Here is a 20009-nt window from a genome sequence, read left to right on the forward strand (position 1 = left end):
GTTTAATATAATAAACCGTTACTGTTATCTAAGTAATTAAGCAAATAAAATATTACGCCATCAGTTCGCATGTACGACAACATACATTTTTTGCCGTTCATACGACGTTTGGTTTTCTATGATTTTTTACAGTTTAATTAATTTAAGAGCAAACCACGCAAATTTAGGCGGATTAGATTTCAAATTATAAGGCAGCAGATTTTGATTATTCTAAAATATATTAAAAAACATTAAATAATTTGTTGAATCGTGAAAATTATTTAACAATTTCAAGCTTTCTATTTTACATTTTATTTAAAGTAAATTTAGTAAAGATTAACTAAGAAACAATAAATAAGTTTTCGTTGCAAATATTGAGAGATTACTGATCTTATTTAATATGTATGATTAGATGAAACAAATTAATATATTGCAAGGAATTACGAAACAGCTATTTTGATTGATCCAAAGCATTTTACGAGTTTCTGAAAATTTGAATTAGTTCATTGCTATCACGACATTGAAAGGCGGATCTAGTTGCTTTCGAGCTATGACATTATTTTACTTGACTTCAGGATTGTGTATAAATATTATTATTGAAGAACATAATTTAGAAAAATATATTTACGGTTATTTTAGAACAAATCGTTTTTGATGTATTAAGGTTTATCTGTATATTGTAATCAAATATATATTATATCTATTGCCTAATAATATAACTCTTGTTTTTCGGGCCTATATCATCCTGTTTTTTGATCACTATAAAAAATAAAATCGTTCATAATTCAATTTTTATGGGATGCGAATACATTTTTATTTAACAAATAGATATATATGATTTTAATAAATTTAATCTATCAATCTAATCACATTTCTCTCACAATTACAGAAATTTTGAATTATTGTTTTTTTTTCTATTTTTATACTTATAATCATTCGCAAGTTGGTTTATTTTTACAACGATTCGCGATGATGGAAGATCTGATCATAAGGTGACAAAGGTTGGTGGTGGAAAAATCATGCCAAACACTAGCAGATCGAGAGGAGGGAGTCTATGAAGATACACGGATGGAGTATATAAACGTGAAGCACTATTCAAAATTGTGCCAGTCGCGTGAGAAAATCTACAGCCTTTGTGCGATAGTTTTATTTTTACGTCTTTAATTAAATTTCAAAGGTGAGATAGAAGTGCCGAAATCGACGTTGATTCGTCATAGTGAAAATATTTTTTATATACTAACAGTGAACTGTGAACATTGACTGAAAAAATTGTGTATCATCATCACACATACATTTTTAATAATCGGTCTACATAATCAATTAAAACAATTAAAACATAATAATAAGGCAATTTAATACGCAACGTCAAGCGATTTGCATAAATTATCGTGTTAAAATACAATTAATATTGACATTGTTAGGTATATCTTAATTAGAGAATAATCTATAAAAATATTTTAAAGTTAACTTGACATAACTGAAAAGAATATTATATACAAATAATTTTAATTATTTGTATATCATTTTTATTCACAATAGATTTTGTTCTGTTAATAACCCTTAGATCAATTTTCCACATAAGTACTACAATAGATTGACCCTGTGCCCATGTTTACACCTACACCGCCTGACCTTTGTGTAGTATGTGCAATCATTCTTTTGATATCAGTTAATCGCTTTTCTTTCACACATTGTAACATATCCATACAATACTCAAACATGTAATAATTGTGTACCGAACAATGCATGAGAGTATTGCACAGTCTTGACAACATTGTGCTCGGGGTGTTAATAGGAAGACAAAAAGATAATAGTTCGCGTATGATCATGTCAATCATGGGAAAATACTGTAATGTTTTTAATTTAGCCATTAACGTGTTTCAGATATTAAAAATGTCTTGTGCTATAAGACAGTCGACAATGATATGCTTGGGTTTGGTGTTATTTATTGTTGCGGTCAATGCGGCGCCACAAGCTCCAGCAGAAGCTCCGATGCCTGTATGTATTTCAGTCAAACTTATATACAAATATGCGTACAAATATTATTAATATTTTTTATGTGTACAGTATGAATATAAATATGAAGTGAAAGATCCAGAGAAGAACCTGTTCTTCAACAAAAATGAACTCGGAGATGAGAGCGGAAAAGTTAACGGAGCTTACAGGGTGCTCTTGCCCGACGGAAGACTGATGACCGTCGAGTACAGCGTTGACGGAGAGAGCGGCTTCGTACCCAAGATAACGTTCGAAGACAACGCCAAACCGTTTTAAATCAAACACATAGCCAATTGAAAGTCATATATTACAGTCAATGTTTCTATTCGTAACTTTAAAATCAAAATTTTTTTAATACGGTGAAGGAGTTTTGGGGGATTTATTATTTATTTTTCAGTTTTTTTTGTTTGATCTCATATTTGATAAGCTTTTTTATTTTTATTTATTTAACTGCCTACATGAGATTATTTTCTAATATTGATGACGGTAAAAATGTGACTTTCAAGAAACGGTTCAATCAGCTGAAATGACTACAAAGCTTTTGTATTATTTTAAATTCGACCTGCGTTCTCAATTGAAAATATTTAATATCCATTGAATGTCTAGTACAAAAATACTATGAACAAAATAAATTGAAATCGAAGCATTCTCTACAAGAGAGTGTTCAATTTTGAAAAACATTTTGTATGAATGAGCGTGCTTGTATGTATGTAATTTAAATTGTAACATAATTGTGATATATAAAATGGAAAAATCAATAAAAATTATTCAAATATAGCTGTTTTTTATAGAAGGAAGTCGAATATTAAGATAAAAAGTATTTAAACATTATTTTAAATCTTTAGATGTGAGGTTCATAAACAATATTAGACATGTCTTGTATAATTACTACTACTATAACAATATGAATATGTATATATGTATGTCCATAATACATATATATCTGAGAATAATACTAACTTTACTAGAGTGAAAGGAAGATCGGAATAACAATTAATGGCCTCACATAAACAATTAACAAAACGTTGACCTTTTTGTTTATGGATGACATTATCAGTTTGGGTTTTATATAGTTGTGTTTGGAACACATTTGAATTTGAAGAAAACTTGAAACTTGCTGATTTTATCTACATTTCTGCAAATATATTAAAGAAACCTGATATTCATCTTCAAAGTCATTGATATATCTTATTGTTAGAAATTTTAATTGAAGACTTTTTAGAAGGTCTAGTAAGTAATTTATGTTAAGAATAAGTTACATATAAAGATGTGCAGTTAACCAAGGAAAATTAAAAGCCGTTTATTTACATTACTCAAGGTTTTGTATGCATGTGTGTATCCATTCTGTGCGTACTGAGTAATCGTGCTCTTAAGCCGGTGCACAGCAAAACGGAGCCAGAGCTAATCTCAATTTCTGTATATTTATTTATAACAAAATATATATATGGATTATGTCATCACTGTAAATTTAATACTAATAGATCATGAGTAATTATGATTACGATGGGCGTTACCATGAGCAGCTACTATTACTTTTTATAACAACCAAAGTAAAGCTTATCATCTTAGTGATGTTTTAAGATTAAATTTAAATGTAAGATATTTGTAGAAATATTTAGATCAGTGCTAAAAGTATGTTCATTCAATGCTATTGATACCAGTGGTGTTGTTCTTAAAAAAAAGTACTAGAAAGCTACTCCTCTTTGGGGTAATCAATCAGATTTCAGTTTATGTGAACCCGGAGACAATTACTTTAGTGATTTTGTTTGTTGCGTTGTATTTGGGTTGTGAAGTGTGCTGTCGGTAACTATTCAGTTAAGATCAAATAAATGTTAATTCCGGCTCCACTACATCACCGATTGATACATTATAAATAGTTTAAGGCAAAAAATTAAATGGACAGAATAAAAATCAAATTTCGGTCAGAATTTTATTAAGTCTACTCATAATTATATTACTCAGAGTCGAAATAAATAACAAATGGTTAGAATAAAATAGCATACGGTCAGAATAAAAATATGGGACGATCAGAATTAAAATATACGACGATTTTGTGAATTAAAAAAAATATTATGATAAATATTATGAAAAATATATCTTATAAAATATTTCGCTCGCACCAAAACTGTTGAACAAGTTAGATGCTTGCGTTGGTCAGAACATTGAACACCCCATGAATAACTTTCAACGAATCTGGAACCAATATATATAATTGTATGTAGCACGCAAAGGTATTCAGAGCGACGAATGCAGGGGCGTCATTTCAACTTTTTTCAGAGGGGAGGAGGGCAAAAGTTGGCCAGCCAGTTTTCGTTATTTTAATATTTCGATTCTATTAAAATGAATAGTATTTCATTAAATGACATGAATTTTTCTGACTAAAATCAAGATTTAGAATCTCTGTTTACAATCCACGTCAAAAGCAATAAAATCGTGCCGTCGTCGTTGCAGTGGAAGACTTTTTTTAACAATATTACGGCTTACAATAAGTGATAATCGAATGAAGCATATTTATACCAAATTCAATAGGAGAGCACAAAAAACAATTATCCCTTCTCAGAAGTCAAAAGCAATAAAACTTTGTTCCCACTGCAACGGCGCCGACACGATTTTTTTTATTTTGACGTGAATTTTTTATTTCTGAGAAGTGATAACTATTTTTGCGCCCTCCTATTGACCAAATTTCGGTTTTAATATACTTTAACCAGCACTTGGCTTAGTTTGTATTTTAGACTTAACCTCATGAAAGTTCTAAAACTATAATTAGTTTAAAAAAATTCTTTAGGTTTGGGTTTGAATAGCAAATGGACGTTTCGCAACTGAACAGCAAATATACATTTTAGAGCAACATATAATTTTACTAGCGTCTATTGGTTAAATTATATTTTTGCTATTAGAAATATACATCTACTGGTGAAAATGTATTTGGACTTCACTAAAGAAAATATAACTTAATAAAAATATTAGAAAATATAACAAAATACCCATTCTATGAAATAAATAATTATACGTATGTAAATGTATATATTACTACATTGGTAAAGTTGAAATTATATAATTTTACTAGCACCTGCCAGATAAATTATATTTTCACTGGTAAAAATGTATATCTACCAGAGAAAATGTATTGAATATGAAATGACATATTTTAACAAATATTTCGGAATAGATAATTGCTGGTTTAGAATCAAGGACGTCATTACAGCTTTTTCCGGGTGGGGAGGGGCAAGAGTTCGCTTTTTTAATATTTTGATTTCATCAAGATTCATAGTATTTCATTAAATAACATGCATTTTCTGACCACATACCCCCACCTGTCTCCCCTAAATGACGGCCCTGGACGAATGAAGCGGGAATAACGACAGAGCGGCGGCAGAGAGCACGTTTGGTATGTGTTGACATCTGACAATGCTGCGAGTCCAACCAAGCAAGCTGGTCCTAAAACACCTTGATAATAATATTGATAATGAACTGCCCACATGCGAGTGATAGATCGACCAGTTGTACCAATTTTCAACATTACAGCATTAATAACATTATACAATAACACTATTGCAACAGAAAAAATGATTCTAACCATCTGTCAAAATAATTCTTAACATTTAATATAAATTCTGACAAGCCTAATTTTAATTCTAATCATAAGTTCCAACCAATTGATATTAATTCTGACCATCTAATATTTATTTTGGCCGCTTATAAGCTGACCATTAAATATAAATTCTCACCACAACAGAATTAAAATTCTGACCCGAAAAATACGAGCCATAGTTTAATGAAACAGATTTTTTCTTACCTTATCTTGTACTTTAGTCATAATCACTGCTATGCCTTTATCATCAAATTGCGGTCTTCCAGCTCTACCAATCATTTGTAAAATTGAACTTTCGTCATATTCCTATAATAAAAATAAAAAAATCTACATGTAAAGTTGTAAAATAAGGAATTTATGTAGATAAATAAAACTTACAGTGTATGCTCCGTTAACATAATGTTGAGTAGTTTTAACGATTACTAAATGTGCAGGGAGATTTACACCCATAGCTACATATACAAAATTAAAGTTATTATGAAAAAATACATTAATATTTATATTATAACACATTTATTTTTAAAATATACCCAGAGTTGAAGTAGTAATCAAAACTGGCAAATCTCCCTGTTTAAAAATTTGTTCTATTATATTTCTATCGTTGTGAAGTAATCCGGCATGATGGCACCCAATACCACTCAAAACTAATGTCTATAAATAGAAAATATACATATAATATTAAACATAAAAATATAGAATCTAAGTTCAATGAACTGATAATAACTTGAAGCTTCTTTTCACTCAACGTTGAAGCCATTTGTCTAAATTTTGAAGTTTGACCTGCAGTGAAATGAAACAATAGTTCCTTAGATAAAGTTTCAGCGGTTAACATCACACTTTTCCTTGTATTACAAAATATCTATAAAAATATGTTGAATTTAAATACGTCATTTATTAAGATACGTTCATATTCTTTGTTAAGTTTTTTACTAATGTCGGTTTCCCGTCACAGTATTTCTCAATGATCGGTCGTAGTTTATAATTGAGAAACAAGTCAAACTTAAAAAGACTCTGACCGTCTCGGAATGAATAGCCTTCGACTATTTTGGTCAGTTCTACAGGTCGATACTCTTCACCCATTCTGTATAAAAAACATACAACTTAAAATACTGCCCAATTTTTAAATTTACCCAATTATGTTTAAAACAAACTTGTGACAAACTGCTAAGTTATCTTTTGTACTGAGCCATTCTGCAATATCTTCAGCATTCGGTATGGTGGCAGAAGCAGCGACAAATCTGATATTTAATAATGATTCTTTATTCATTTTGGTTGATTTGCTTCCCACATAGCTTGACATATCAATCGATTCCTATTAAATATAAAATTGATTATAAAATGTAGCAATAAATTTAATGTATATTATAAAATACCTGTATTGTTTTCATACGACTGATAACAGCCTCTAAAACTGGTCCTCTAACTTCTTCGTTTAATAAATGTACCTAGAATATGTTGTTAAATTATTATTTCACCTATTTAAATATTTAATAGTAATTGTTATACCTCATCGATTATAAACAATTTGACAAGATCGACCATTTGTCTGTTATCTTTCCAACGGCGTGTTAAAGAATCCCATTTTTCAGGAGTTGTCATTATAATTCTGTTAATATAATATAAATCATATAGAATCAAAATACACATTCCCTATTTGGAAAAGACTGTTACAACTCAAAAAATAGTATTTTTTGAAATTTTATATTGAACAACTGAATATGATAAATATTATTATGTTACACTTGATAACGTTTATGATAGTCTGTGTTGCCAGCCATCTCACACCATCATTATGAGTATGGGTTTTAAAAGTTAGTTATGCCTAGACTTATCATACATTCCGATTTAACCAGGATTCTGTTCCGCTTTTGTCAGGTTTGTCCCGGTTTCACAAAATTTCCGAGATGACCTTTCTTAGCTATCCCGGTTTAGAATTTTATAAATACGGTAAGCCTAGTTATTCCTCGACTGTTGTCATGGAAGCAATGCTCTTTTATATTATAGTGTAACTTATTATTGTATTTCTCAACCAAAGAAAGAATAATGCAATATTTATCTTGCATTTGTAAATGTAAGTGAAAATAAAATGTTTCAGCTGTCTTAAAAGTCTACTGCATCTTATACAATAAAGCAGATGTCAGATAAATATTGACTCTGGATCAACATAAATAAAACACAATTTCTAATTACACAGGCCAGCGACGTAAAGTTGTCTTGAATGTAAATAGTGACTTACATATATAGTTTTTCATGTGCTGCTTACTGGGAAAATAATGGAAAAATCGATCATGTGCAGTTTCTTCAAATCATACTTCTAATTTTGATATTTAGTAGAAAGAAAAGTACAGTGAAACGGTTTTTATGTACAATACATATATATTTATGCTATATTAAATAATGATGTTAGGTGTGTTAACACTTAAAAAGAGTGTACAAATTAGAATCAACATTATTTACCCCTAAACCAGTTGAAACTAACAGAGTTACAACAATAAAACTAGTGAAAAAACTGAAACCAGTTTAAAACAGTTCACTAGCCTGTTGATGCCTATCTGTTTCCCCGTCGTTCACACATTTCCCCTTAAAATTTAGTATCTCCCCAATCCTTTCATCTATCTATAGTGTGTATCTATACTGTGCAGTACACATGTCATAGTGCTCCGAGCTATATAAAATACTTTTTAATTACAGTGTCATTTAAGAGTGGTTGAGCTTGTTTTTTTAAACGACAATGGCTTACTGAGGTTGTGGTAACTCACCAAATTGTTTTTGTCATATTTGGGGCAATCATACTGTTTAAAAACAGCAAATAAACATTTCAGATGTTGTACAAAAGTGTACTTTGCTAATTTTGGTATAAATTTGGAGGATCAGGACAAGCCTTGAATCCCATAAAGTTTGCTTGATTTACGTGGAAGAACTGAGGCGGTGGTTTCGTGGTGAAAAGCAATCTTTTCGCTTTGGTATACCAATGATTTGAAGAGAGCAAAAAATCATAGTGATAACTGTTACTTTTGCTCTAGTAATGTCCAAGGATTCAATCTGAAGAACAAGGGGATTTCTTATCCTAACATTCCATTAGCAATACGACCTATCCCACGTGAATCTGGAATACCTGTTTCTTCCCCTCCAGATACACTAGAAAATATTTTAGATAATATCGAAACATTGCCCCAAACATACAGAAATAACGATAATAGTGATTCATATGATTCTGGCAGTAATGATCCAAAACTTTTCACCCAGTCCAAGTTTAATGATTTAGTCAGACTTAGATCTTCCTAAGGAATCTGCAGAACTTTTAGGTTCCAGATTGAAGAAATATTGACATTTGCTACATCCTTTTATTGGTTTCGAAGTAGAGAAAAAGAGCATGTTCTTTTTATCCCCAAGAAGGTGATCTTGTTTTTTGCAAATATGTTCCTGGACTCATGGTAGCTTTCAACATTGAATACAAAGCTGACGATTGAAGACTTTTTATTAATTCATCAAAAAGAAGTCTAAATACAGTACCATTTTACAACAGTAATAAGTATGCATCGTTGCCTGTGGAATATTCAGTTCATTTGAAAGAATGCTATGAAAATCTTAAGTTGGTTCTTAACAAACTTTCATATCCAGATCATAAATGGACAATTTGTGGCGACTTAAAAGTAATATCGATGATACTTGGTCAGCAGAGTGATTACACTAGGCTCCCATGTTTTCTGTTTGAAAGAAACAGTCGTGCTAGAGAGCAGCATTATATTAAGAAAGTATGACCAATCAGAAATATATTACAGCCTGGAATTTAAAACATTGAGAGAATTATTGATCTAAAAAGTTATACTTCTACCACTTTACATTAAGCTGGTCTGATGATACAATTTTTCAAAGCTTTGCCAAAAGAAAAATAATGTTTTAAGTATCTGTGACCAATTCCCTAGTGCGGCAGAGGCAAAATTGAAGGGAGACATTTTTATTGGACTTAACTTTAGAAAACTAAAAAAGAAGGATTTCGAAACAAAAATGAAAAAAGGGGGAAAGAAGCGTGGAAAGCATTTAAACTTGTTGTAACTAGCTTTCTTGGAAATAAAAAAGTCAAACTACAAGTATATTATTGAAGATATATTGAAAAAATTCAAGACCTTGGGACTGTAACATGAGTTTAAAAGTACATTTTCTCCATTCACATTTAGACTACCTTCCTAAAAATGGGTGCAGTACGCGAGGAGCAAAGTGAATGATTTTACTAGGACATAGAGATAATGCAAATGCGAGATGATACTCAGCAAGTTTACAAAAGGAAAAGCAGTTTTGAGGGAAAGAGAAAAAGTTGTTATAAGAACTTATAAACTTTTTGTATCTATTGAAAACTTTTTTGATAATTTTATTTTACATATTTGTGTATTTCTGGTACATATTAAGTGTCAACATTTAAACACAAAAAAAAATTAATTTCATTTTGTGTTATTTTTTTAATCTTTTTGTGAAATTAAAAAATGAATAAAAATCAGTTAACAAGACTAAAACAATTATCAAAAAGTACTTTTTTATAGGCCTGTGTTTTTACTAAATATTACTAGAGCCAAATTTGAGAAAGTAGAAAGCTTCAAGTACCTGGGATCAATTATTTATAAAAAAAAGATAAAGGCCAGACATGTTACCATTAGATGTAAAAGATTTCAAAGAATAGTACATCTAACCAAAAACCGTAAAATGATAATATCAAAACAATTATAAGACCAGTTGTAGCCATTATTTTTTAGACACGGGCAATCACTAAAAAATAAGGTAATAAACTAACTATATTTGAATGTAAGATCACTGAAAGTATATTCAGACCAATACAATCTTAAAATGGAAGATCTCATATATGGAGAAACCATTGTCAAATAATAAATAATGATCAGCAAACCAAAACTAAAGAGAAACAGCCTACTAGAAATCAAGAGGCCAGCACATGAATACATTTAGATTGCGTCAAAGAGGACCTGAGAACTCTGGGAAACGATTTTATAATTTATTTATGCATACTTTTATATGCACCTACTGAAAATTTACTGATTTTGTGTTGTGTCAGTCTTCATTCAAGCTGATGATATTGTAAATTGATATTGTTATATACCTGTAAGATTTTAATTGGTTGAAATCCAATGTACTGCTATCCCCCGTCACTTCAATGCTTGATATTCCAAGTTTGGTGAACTTTCCATACCAATCCATCAACCGTTCAGTACATAACGCCTTCATTGGTGCCACTAAATTAATATTAAATATATATTTGATTATTATTATACACTTGATATAATAATGGTACACTCTTACTGTATATTATTTTGAAATCATTTTTGTACTTAATTTCCTTCATTTTTCTTAAAAGTCTCACAACTGCAAGTTCAAAAATTGCCGTTTTACCAGATCCGGTGGGTGCCGATACAACAATTGATTTGTCTAAAATTTAAGCATAAATATATGGCACAAACACAAAAATTACCATTAATCTTTATAATAATTGAAAACCTGAATATAAAACATCATCCATCACTTGAGATTGCATCTTGTTAAAGTATGGATATTGGAAAATGTGACGAAATTTAGGTGCTAGTATGGTGATTTAAGGAAAACATATTCGTTGTACGAATGATATTATTATCAGCTTGAATTCGATAAAAGGATACGAATTTCTTCGATGGATCTCAGGCCGTCTTTTTCTTCAACATGTTTTTTGGGAGAATCGCATATTTCTGAGAAATCAGCGATTGATTCTTCCGAATTCATTGACATTGGAAAAGATTGACTGCTCTCCATTGAGTCCATATTCTTTTTGATGAATTAGGTACTTATTACTTTGTGCATAAATAAAAATCATCTACACAAAATTCAATTAAAGGATAATTTGCAATTTAATACAGAAGATAACATACCAGCATACAGAATTAACATAAAAACTTTTTCAACTTCACTATTTAACTTTTCCGTAGTACTGCTGGAAATATTTAAAAAGAGAAACTAACAATAGAATTAGTGACCATAAATTGAAAATATTTTGTATATATTTTAAAAACAAAATAACTTACTGCTATTCTTAATATAATTAATAAATTTATTATTTAAATAGTATTTATTTATTAGAATACACAAAATCTGATAATAAAATGCAAAAAATAAATGTTTCGTGTATTAAAATAAAAAATAATTTAATATGCATTTTTTGGTAATATATTATTGCTGTTGCAGTTCACTTGTGTATATATTTTTTACAAAAACGGTATTCCAGATGGGGGGGAGGGGAAAGTTTGTTAATTAATGGTTGTTCAAGATTCATAGTATTTTAATAAATGACATGTATTTTTTTTGGATAATTCAAAGGAGGGGCAAATGCTGCTACCTGCTCTCTTCTCTCAAGTGACGTCTCTGATTCTATACATTTATAATATTTATATGTGAATAAACATCGTTGATTTAGTTTTTCATCCCTCCCCATCCTACCTTTTTACTTCTGAGCTTTGTTAAATAAAAGTAATTTAAATTTTGTCCTAAAAACTGTTGCCACTAACAAAAATGTAGAGCAAAACATGATTTGTAAATTGTTATTTTTAAACAAAAGTTTAAGTGTTAAAAAGCGTTACATGCTTAAAATACACAAGCCATTGCTACACAGTGAAATAGATATACAAAAATAAGTACTAAAACGCTACTTTTTTTTGAGGTCATCCATGAGATTCTTTAATTTTTCTTTTTTAAAGCATTTATTTTTTATTTTTTAAAGCATTTCTTTAGAAATGTTTTAAAAAATAATAAAGATCAAGATAAAGTGCATATGCAATAATAATATGCAAAATATTATTGAAAAAATGTTGGTTTTACCAGTATTGTTCCACGTAATAAAATTGTTATAATATCAATAAAGATAGGTCAAACTTAGTAAACATATATTGCCAATAATGTCATATATTAAACAGTTTTAAAGTCTTTAAAGATATATTCTGGAATTCAATTTTACTACTGTTTGGTATGCAACTCTTCGAGATTTGTAGAATATTAATAAAAATCACATCTCAAAGTTCAAACGATTCATATGACGTAATAATATTGAGAGTCGTCGATAACTCTGAATAATACACGACGACACTGATCAACGGTTAATTGTGATTTTAACAGATTTATGAGATATAAACATGCGCACGGTAATAAACAACTAAGTTTTAAATTTTATAACGTATTTATGTAGCGAAACGTTGTTGCTTATCTCGTAGACTTTAGGGCCAAAAGCAGTACAGATCGTAATAACTATTAGTATCTAAACACTTACATTACATTTTTAATATTAAAACGAGTGGACAAAGAATGAGGCAGCAGGCCGGATTTCAAAAGAGACCCCTTATGCAATTCATTCAATCATTTTTTTAAATTTTGTGATTTAACTTTCTTGACAACGAGTTGGGAGCGACTAAAGGGATTATAATCTAAAATCTATTTAGTGCCTATACTTTATAGGCACTCAACATTAATTACCAGATAGTGCATATTTTGGACTATTCGGAAATAATTACTAAATTTACTCATGAAAAAACGCGAAAAGCTTCTATGAAATAGTTAAATGTTATAATCAAATAAATGGGGGAGTCCAAAATATATGACGTACTGGGCCTCGCGTTTTCTCGGAAAGGCTCTGATAATAAGTTGGTGTATATTTTTATCTACATTTTCCTCATAGCTGGTCATTTTTTGTACCGTTAAGACCAAGAACCTTCATAAACGTCAGATCATATGAAACTTTCGTGATTGTTCACGACAAATAACAATGGATAGGTAAATATAATTTATCCACAAAGTAGTCCTATTGTGATATATATGTGTAATTTTAGGAATAATACCCAATGATTTAATATAAATTTTGTTTTTATTATTTAGTTGTGATTATATTGAAATACTAGAATCGTGGTAATATTTTATTTTTTAGCACAAATACAGAGGACAACACGCATTCGATCATTGAAATCAATATACCAAATCCGCAGTGTCAAATTCAAGAGTACAATGACTTGTCGGTGAATTTGAAACACATTCACGCCAGTTTCTTGTTTTATCGTGATAAAATACAGACAGAGTTGGTACCTCAATACTGCCAGAATATATATACCAGTCTTGTTAAAAGAATCGGCGGAACGGGTGAAAATCAATTTTTAGCTGGTTGGAAAGACTTAGGTTATCATCTTGGTGTAACTGGAGAAGAATTGAACGTTGGTATTATTTGTATATGTGTTTATTTTATTAATATGATTATTGCTTATATATCTATATATGCGGATGTTTCAGTATATCGAAAATTCTATCAAGAGCTGTCCGACTGATATAGTTTTGAAAGTGTTTTGTCAACACGACGACTCTACGTTCGATAAATTAATTCAGGCGCTCTTAACGTTGAACAGATTGGACGCTATCGAAGGAATGTATACTCCATTGCAAAACTTATTGAATACTTTAATAAAAAATTATGAGTTTGAGAGCGATCATGGATATCATACGGATACTAGTAAAAATGAAAAACAAATAATTAAACCAAGTTTTTATGCGAGCAATCTGCCTGAAGTATTGAAACGATCTGATAAGAATATCGAGAAAGATGTAGACGGTGACGTTAATTCATTTGCAATGCCAGTCATAATTAAACCGTCAGTTTTGTTAACTTACGAAGATGACGGCTTATCGATTGCCGAGAAGGTTTCCGAAATATTGAGAAATCACAATATTAATATCGTCAGTTTGGAGAGCGAAAAATCGAGGGTGGTTTTGAATCCGGAACATTTTATTCGACATTATTTTGACGAGGTGATGTATTTATTATGCGATGTTATCTTTTTCATGTTGCTATAATAGTAATAATTATCTTTCAGGTTGATTATGTCATTCCGATCTTAACTGAAGGATATTTTCAAACTATCAAATCGCCTACTGCTTTATATGCGAGCAGTTTGGATAATACAGACTGCACATATGCAAGATTTATATACACGTTGATGTCTTCTCATTATATTAACGGAAACGGATGTTTGAATAAAAAAGTCAGAAGCATATTACCACAAGGAACGAGCAAACAGCTTCTAGCAGATCTTTATAAATATCCGATTCTTTCAGTTTGGATAAGGGAAGATCAATTACATAAATTATTAACTACATTATTTTAAGACGTAAGGGTCTTGAATAATAGACAAATATATTTTATAAAGCCATATTTTATTAATTCAAAAATATACTAAGATATTATTATGTATCATAATGACTGAAATAAAAATAATTGTATTTACAACTTTGACTTTTATTACGTTAATGAGAAATTATTATATTTTAGATAAATATGCATGTAAGAAATAGGTATACATGTTTATATTTTAGAAAATTAAATATATAGTCTTGATTTTATAACTATCAATATTAGATGATCGTATAACAATACAATTTGAAACGATCAACATAAATTACACTAAGACAATAGATTATGAATTATCGGAATCAGACTTTTCTCCAGTTAAACTGGTATCATTAAGAGTGCTCCCTTCCGCTAAATCAATCCCGGATTCCTCTTGTTCTCCAACCATTTCCTACAAGTAAATAACAGTTGTAAAAAAATATTAAATACTAAATTTATAAAATTATGTAATTTTTTTACAGTTAACACGTCAACCAGATTCTTCGATTCTTCAACCAGCAATTTCAATTTTTCGTTTTCTTCGCGAAGTTTCTGATTTTCTTCAAGTGTTTCTTCCAAGGCTACTCTGTATGCAAAAAAGTAAATAAATATATTCAAAGAAACATAACTTTAAAATAATCACCTTCTTCTTTCTGCTATAATCTCCCAATAATTCTCCGAAGGCCCAGCATCGCTGGTTAGATCTTCCACTTGGATTTTAGAATCTGCGCCTGCTTGAATGCCTTTGCTGTTTACGGTTTTTTTTCTGGTTTCGATAAGTTTGGTCCTTTCCCTGTATCAATATAATTAACAATTAGTGGACACATCAAATATATAACAACAATAGTTTTTCTATCATGGTTCTAAAAAATATTGTCATATTTACAGTAGACCCTCCCATAACACGGTAAATTTGGGACATGCTATTTGGGTGCCCATTACTTTGTGTGAGTGAGCCAAAAGGAGGATATCTCGCCACATGCACCTGATTCGTATGCACGTATAGCAAAAACTTGTATGAGTATACTCTAGTTCCCACATTACAAGCACCCAAATAGCACATTCCCAATTGGGGGGTCTCCTGTATAGGGAATATAATGGTTTTTATGAATATGATAATTGTTGTAGTTTTAATCAATTTTCATAGTAAAAATGGACACATTATATAGTAGGCATAAATTTTACATATTTCACAAATTTATTGTCATAAATAATATAAGATAAACGAAATTCATAATTTAATATTGTCAAGTGAATAATATTTGAATTGGATGCATATGTGAAATTCTAAGTAAATAAATATTTAAAAAAAATTAAATAATTTAATTAGCAAAAAAATGTAATATTTCGTTTTTAAGCCAAATTTAATAATAATTTCATTCATAACATGTTTTTAATTTTTAATAAGAATTACTTGTTTTTAATTTTTCCTCGAGTAGTCTATCTACTTAGTACTAAAAGAAGTTCGAGTGCAAAGGGTTAAATAAAACTATTCATTTATCTCAAGTTGCTCGCAGGGATCGTATAAAAGGCACCAGCATTAGCCCTTCATGGATTGTCACTTTCTCGACTACTCTACTTCAGACTCGAAAACTTGTTACACCACTTCTGCATTTAACCCTATCTACATATGTATATATATTGGCATACATAATTACTTGAGCAATAAAGTATGTCAGACAGATCCACCACTGGCTTACAGTCACACCACTCGTACACAAAAACAGAAAGTTTGCTGTTAGTCGTACATAATTGGAAGATACTTGAGTCGAGCATGAAGACATATTTACATCAGCTGGGATACCTCAAAGTAGTGTACTGAGACCAATATTCTATCTGTTATATACATGTGATATGATGGCATCACAATGGCTACATTTGTGGATGATATAGATATTCTTTCAGTACTTTCTTTTATCGGAGGGCAAACATATTCTAAGAAATATTTATATTTTAAATTATAACAAACTTTTTTAAAGTAGATTAGTTGCAGTTATTTATGGGGTGTTCACTAATCTAACCAACGCTCACTCGCTGTCGCTCGTTCGCACATAATCTGTTCAAATTTTATGAGCGGTAGTGAGTGAGTGTTGGTCAGAACAGTGATGTATATAAATAATTATTTTTTAAAAAATAAATTATGAAAGTATCATTCTAACTGTTAAAATAAAAAACATAAATGATTCTTACATTATTTTGGCATCCTTGATCTCAATCGTAACCGGACGTCCAGCCAAGTTCTCTTTATCTGTGGCTCCGGCACCTCGTTGCAACGTCTTTAAGCTCTTGCGTTCTATTGTTGTCTGTAATACAATAGCATATACACAAAACATATTTCATAAAGTGTGACGGTCGGTACAAAACTCGAACTTAAAGTAATAGATCGTACATTGTGGAGCAATTAATAATTGAAAATTGTATTATCAACAATGTTTCGCAATCGTTAATTTCTTAAAAAAAACTTTCCAACTAAGTAGTCAACTCAAACTCAACTTTCCAACTCAAAAGGTATAGAATAGGTTGAGATTTAATAAATTGGTTATGATTAATAGGAAGTGCAAATAATTAATGATCTGATTACATTTCTAACCTATATCGAAAAAAATACACGCAAAAGATATATTTAAGTATCCCGTGAGTATAATTTTATCTACATTTGTATATATTAAAAGTAAATAATGAAAAAATGCTCTCAATGCTTGGTTTTCGACATATGAAGCCTAGTTATTTTTATTACCTCAAAATTATTATTGTAGTGTTGACAATGCCGGTAAGAATACAATGAAGCAAGATTATACACATTTAATTACCTGAATGCGTTCCGAACGCGGCTTGGCGATCCCTTTCTTTCCTGTAGGACCCATTGTGACAATCGTTTCTATAAACGCTGTCACTTGCAGTGATTCCCGCGCACAACAACGGCCATTTGCCATGAGGCCGTAGCACTAATATTTTTGACCATATTATTGTTGCAAGCAAATTATTTAATTGTTGCTCTTATTTATTAAATATACATAAATTAATCATTAAATATAAAATAAATATTTGCTACACCTATTTTATTTTAAAAAATATACTGCTGTGTATTTTTGTTATGCAAGAGTAGTTTATATTACATAAAATATTGATTTGACAAATTCATTTTATTTTATTTTAAAAACGAATTTTTACCTATATTACAATTAAAGGGGTTATTAATGACCTCGCTTAGTAAGGTCGATCGAAAGTTTTCAATTTAGTAAAATTGCTCATCATTTTCATATAATTCAGATAAGATTGATATCGACATTTTGGTACATCAAATAGTCAAATAGTTGTATTGAAAAGTAGTTATACTAATATAGTCAGAGCTACCCTAGAAAGTTGGCCGCCTTCGAGCAAATATATATTACCCACTCTCGTAAAATCAAAACAGAAATTTAAAAGCAAAAAAATATAGTTTTGTAATATAATAAAGGGTCAGTTGGCATTATGATCTAGGTGGTGTTGATCATTTACAAGCATAATGCAGTCTTCCAACACTTTTATTTTGTTTAAATAAATTTGTTTCACCTACATACACTTGGAACACAGAAAAAATATTTAGTTTTGTGTAATACTAAATCATTAATTATCATATACAAAGTAAAACCATTGGTCCTTATTTATACAATGTTTTGTAATATTTTCAAACACGTTTATAAAATACTACAATATGTATAAATATTGTGTGGGGTCTAATTATATTTATATATTGATTTTTGTTATGGTTAAAACTTTGCGGCACTTAGGTCACATTGGCGCGATGGATTTCTCTCGAAAGATAACCCTTGTGCGCTCGCGCTCATATATTTATAAACATGTAATTTCAAATAATTTAGTAAAACACTATTGTAGCGGCTCAATCTGTGTCTAATTGCCACCCGTCACCATCCCGTCGCTAAAATTGTATAAAATATTGGTATGCATTGTTTTGTATAAATATTATGTGAAATATTAGTAGTTGGATCAGATAATAAAGTAGTTGGATCAGATTTGCCGTAATATGGAAAGCGGTTACATTGTTTTTTTTAGTCTAGTCTTGGCCATTGCTCGGTGCCAGAACTGTTGTGTTTCTCAAGTCAGTTTAGTGTATGATGTACGCTTTCTTTGTGCATATATACACTGGTTGAGATGAGAAAGGTGCTTTTGCTCTTCATACTCTTAACATTATTATAATAATGCTTTTTGCATAACGGTCGTAATTTGAGTCTGGTTACGTTGTCACGAGCCGTTGTATGCTGGTACATGCATCGACTTTGTCATCATTTATATTTGTATCATTCTTTCTGTGTCTGTATAGATACCGTTTGATTCTAGTTTAAGGTTCATCTACTTAATGCATCGAAATCTTCGGTCGTCTCCGTGCGTGATGACTATACATATTTCGAATGTACTAAATAATGATAATAATTACATTTACTACACTTTAAAATTTATTTGCTAATAAAGCTTCGTTCCACAGTGGTCTCGACAGTAACTTGTTTGCAGCGAAAATAAAAATAATTTGTAGGGGGCCCATTTATATATATACATATATATTTACAATTAGCTTTTATTATGGCCAAAACTTGGCGGAGCTCTGGTAACACTGGCGTGACGGGGACACATTTTTTGATTTAAACAAATTATTCTTACCCTTTAAATTAGTTGAAAGTGAATTAAAATATTAATCATAATATTATACACGTGATTTTAAATCGAATATATTTATTGGCACATGGTCTTTTCTAAATTTTGATAGTATACTAAAAAAAGCAATAATGACATTAAATTATATTTTCAACCCCCTACTTATGTAAACAATGTATTCAAACCACAACAAACGTTAAAAAAAATTGTTCGGATTAAACCCAAATTCAAATTTAAGGTCACATATTAATAGGATTTTAGAAATAATAACGGCACTTCTTATTAATATCGGCGCCACGCGCAAAAGCCAATGGTTAAGCAAAACGTTGTTGGCCACTTTCGTAGCCGTTGGGGCCAAACGCAAGGAAATTTTTTATAACTATGGGTTTCTGAGCATGGCTCTTATATTCTTAAGAAGTACCATAAAAACTTACCTATCTTAATTTTCTTAAACTTTGCAAATATAAATATCCCTTGTTCTAATAAGTAATGAAAAAATATTAAGTTATTATTATTAAGAAAGCTAATAATTACATATTAAAAGGTTAAGATTTTTAGCACGTATAGTGATTTTTTTCGATTATAATTATAAGATGCCAAGTGGCCCGGTTTTAATATACT

General features: G+C 30.2%; 4 protein-coding genes across 4 annotated transcripts in view; 2 read left to right on the plus strand and 2 right to left on the minus strand.

The window, feature by feature from the left end:
* Positions 1-11394, minus strand: part of LOC148235761 (putative ATP-dependent DNA helicase HFM1) — a 34786-nt gene extending 23392 nt beyond the window's left edge. The window contains exons 1-12 of the mRNA XM_088183831.1: positions 11227-11394; positions 11069-11149; positions 10874-10999; positions 10674-10806; positions 7073-7172; positions 6940-7011; positions 6718-6878; positions 6497-6647; positions 6291-6425; positions 6097-6217; positions 5945-6018; positions 5771-5872 (exon numbers count right to left, since the gene is read on the minus strand). Coding sequence (XP_088039957.1) covers positions 5771-5872; positions 5945-6018; positions 6097-6217; positions 6291-6425; positions 6497-6647; positions 6718-6878; positions 6940-7011; positions 7073-7172; positions 10674-10806; positions 10874-10999; positions 11069-11149; positions 11227-11365 — 1395 coding nt within the window. The 5' untranslated portion in view covers positions 11366-11394. The remainder of the gene's footprint in view (positions 1-5770; positions 5873-5944; positions 6019-6096; positions 6218-6290; positions 6426-6496; positions 6648-6717; positions 6879-6939; positions 7012-7072; positions 7173-10673; positions 10807-10873; positions 11000-11068; positions 11150-11226) is intronic.
* Positions 1025-2747, plus strand: LOC148235762 (pro-resilin-like). The gene is made up of 3 exons (XM_088183837.1): positions 1025-1156; positions 1864-1977; positions 2047-2747. Exons 2-3 carry the CDS (start codon positions 1873-1875, stop codon positions 2248-2250), a joined length of 309 nt encoding a protein of 102 aa, XP_088039963.1. The 5' UTR covers positions 1025-1156; positions 1864-1872; the 3' UTR covers positions 2251-2747.
* Positions 11395-13167: 1773 nt separating the features above from the next.
* Positions 13168-14858, plus strand: LOC148235763 (uncharacterized). Its single transcript, XM_088184624.1, has 4 exons — positions 13168-13360; positions 13512-13791; positions 13868-14380; positions 14446-14858. The coding sequence occupies exons 1-4, from the start codon at positions 13353-13355 to the stop codon at positions 14734-14736; spliced, it is 1092 nt and encodes a 363-aa protein (XP_088040750.1). The 5' UTR covers positions 13168-13352; the 3' UTR covers positions 14737-14858.
* geminin (geminin DNA replication inhibitor) lies at positions 14769-17679 on the minus strand. Its single transcript, XM_088184626.1, has 5 exons — positions 17549-17679; positions 16929-17041; positions 15382-15531; positions 15219-15324; positions 14769-15150 (listed from the first exon to the last, which is right to left on the minus strand). Exons 1-5 carry the CDS (start codon positions 17669-17671, stop codon positions 15046-15048), a joined length of 597 nt encoding a protein of 198 aa, XP_088040752.1. The 5' UTR covers positions 17672-17679; the 3' UTR covers positions 14769-15045.
* Positions 17680-20009: the final 2330 nt, after the last annotated feature.

Source organism: Plectrocnemia conspersa, unplaced genomic scaffold (genome assembly GCF_051122295.1).
Source record: "Plectrocnemia conspersa isolate PC_06_02 unplaced genomic scaffold, ASM5112229v1 ptg000004l, whole genome shotgun sequence".
In the NCBI taxonomy this organism is placed as follows: domain Eukaryota; kingdom Metazoa; phylum Arthropoda; class Insecta; order Trichoptera; family Polycentropodidae; genus Plectrocnemia; species Plectrocnemia conspersa.

Bases quoted from the DNA above. Each gene is read 5' to 3' on its own strand.
- LOC148235762 (XM_088183837.1), top strand. From the start codon at position 1,873: ATGTCTTGTGCTATAAGACAGTCGACAATGATATGCTTGGGTTTGGTG. The intron at 1,978-2,046 runs GTATGTATTTCA...TTATGTGTACAG, and splicing joins CAGCAGAAGCTCCGATGCCT to TATGAATATAAATATGAAGT.
- LOC148235763 (XM_088184624.1), top strand. The intron at 13,792-13,867 runs GTTGGTATTATT...CGGATGTTTCAG, and splicing joins TAACTGGAGAAGAATTGAAC to TATATCGAAAATTCTATCAA. The intron at 14,381-14,445 runs GTGATGTATTTA...ATTATCTTTCAG, and splicing joins TTCGACATTATTTTGACGAG to GTTGATTATGTCATTCCGAT.
- geminin (XM_088184626.1), bottom strand. From the start codon at position 17,671: ATGGCAAATGGCCGTTGTTGTGCGCGGGAATCACTGCAAGTGACAGCG. The intron at 15,532-16,928 runs GTAAGAATCATT...ATATTGATACAG, and splicing joins ATCAAGGATGCCAAAATAAT to GGAAAGGACCAAACTTATCG. The intron at 15,151-15,218 runs GTAAAAAAATTA...ATTTACTTGTAG, and splicing joins ATCTGGTTGACGTGTTAACT to GAAATGGTTGGAGAACAAGA.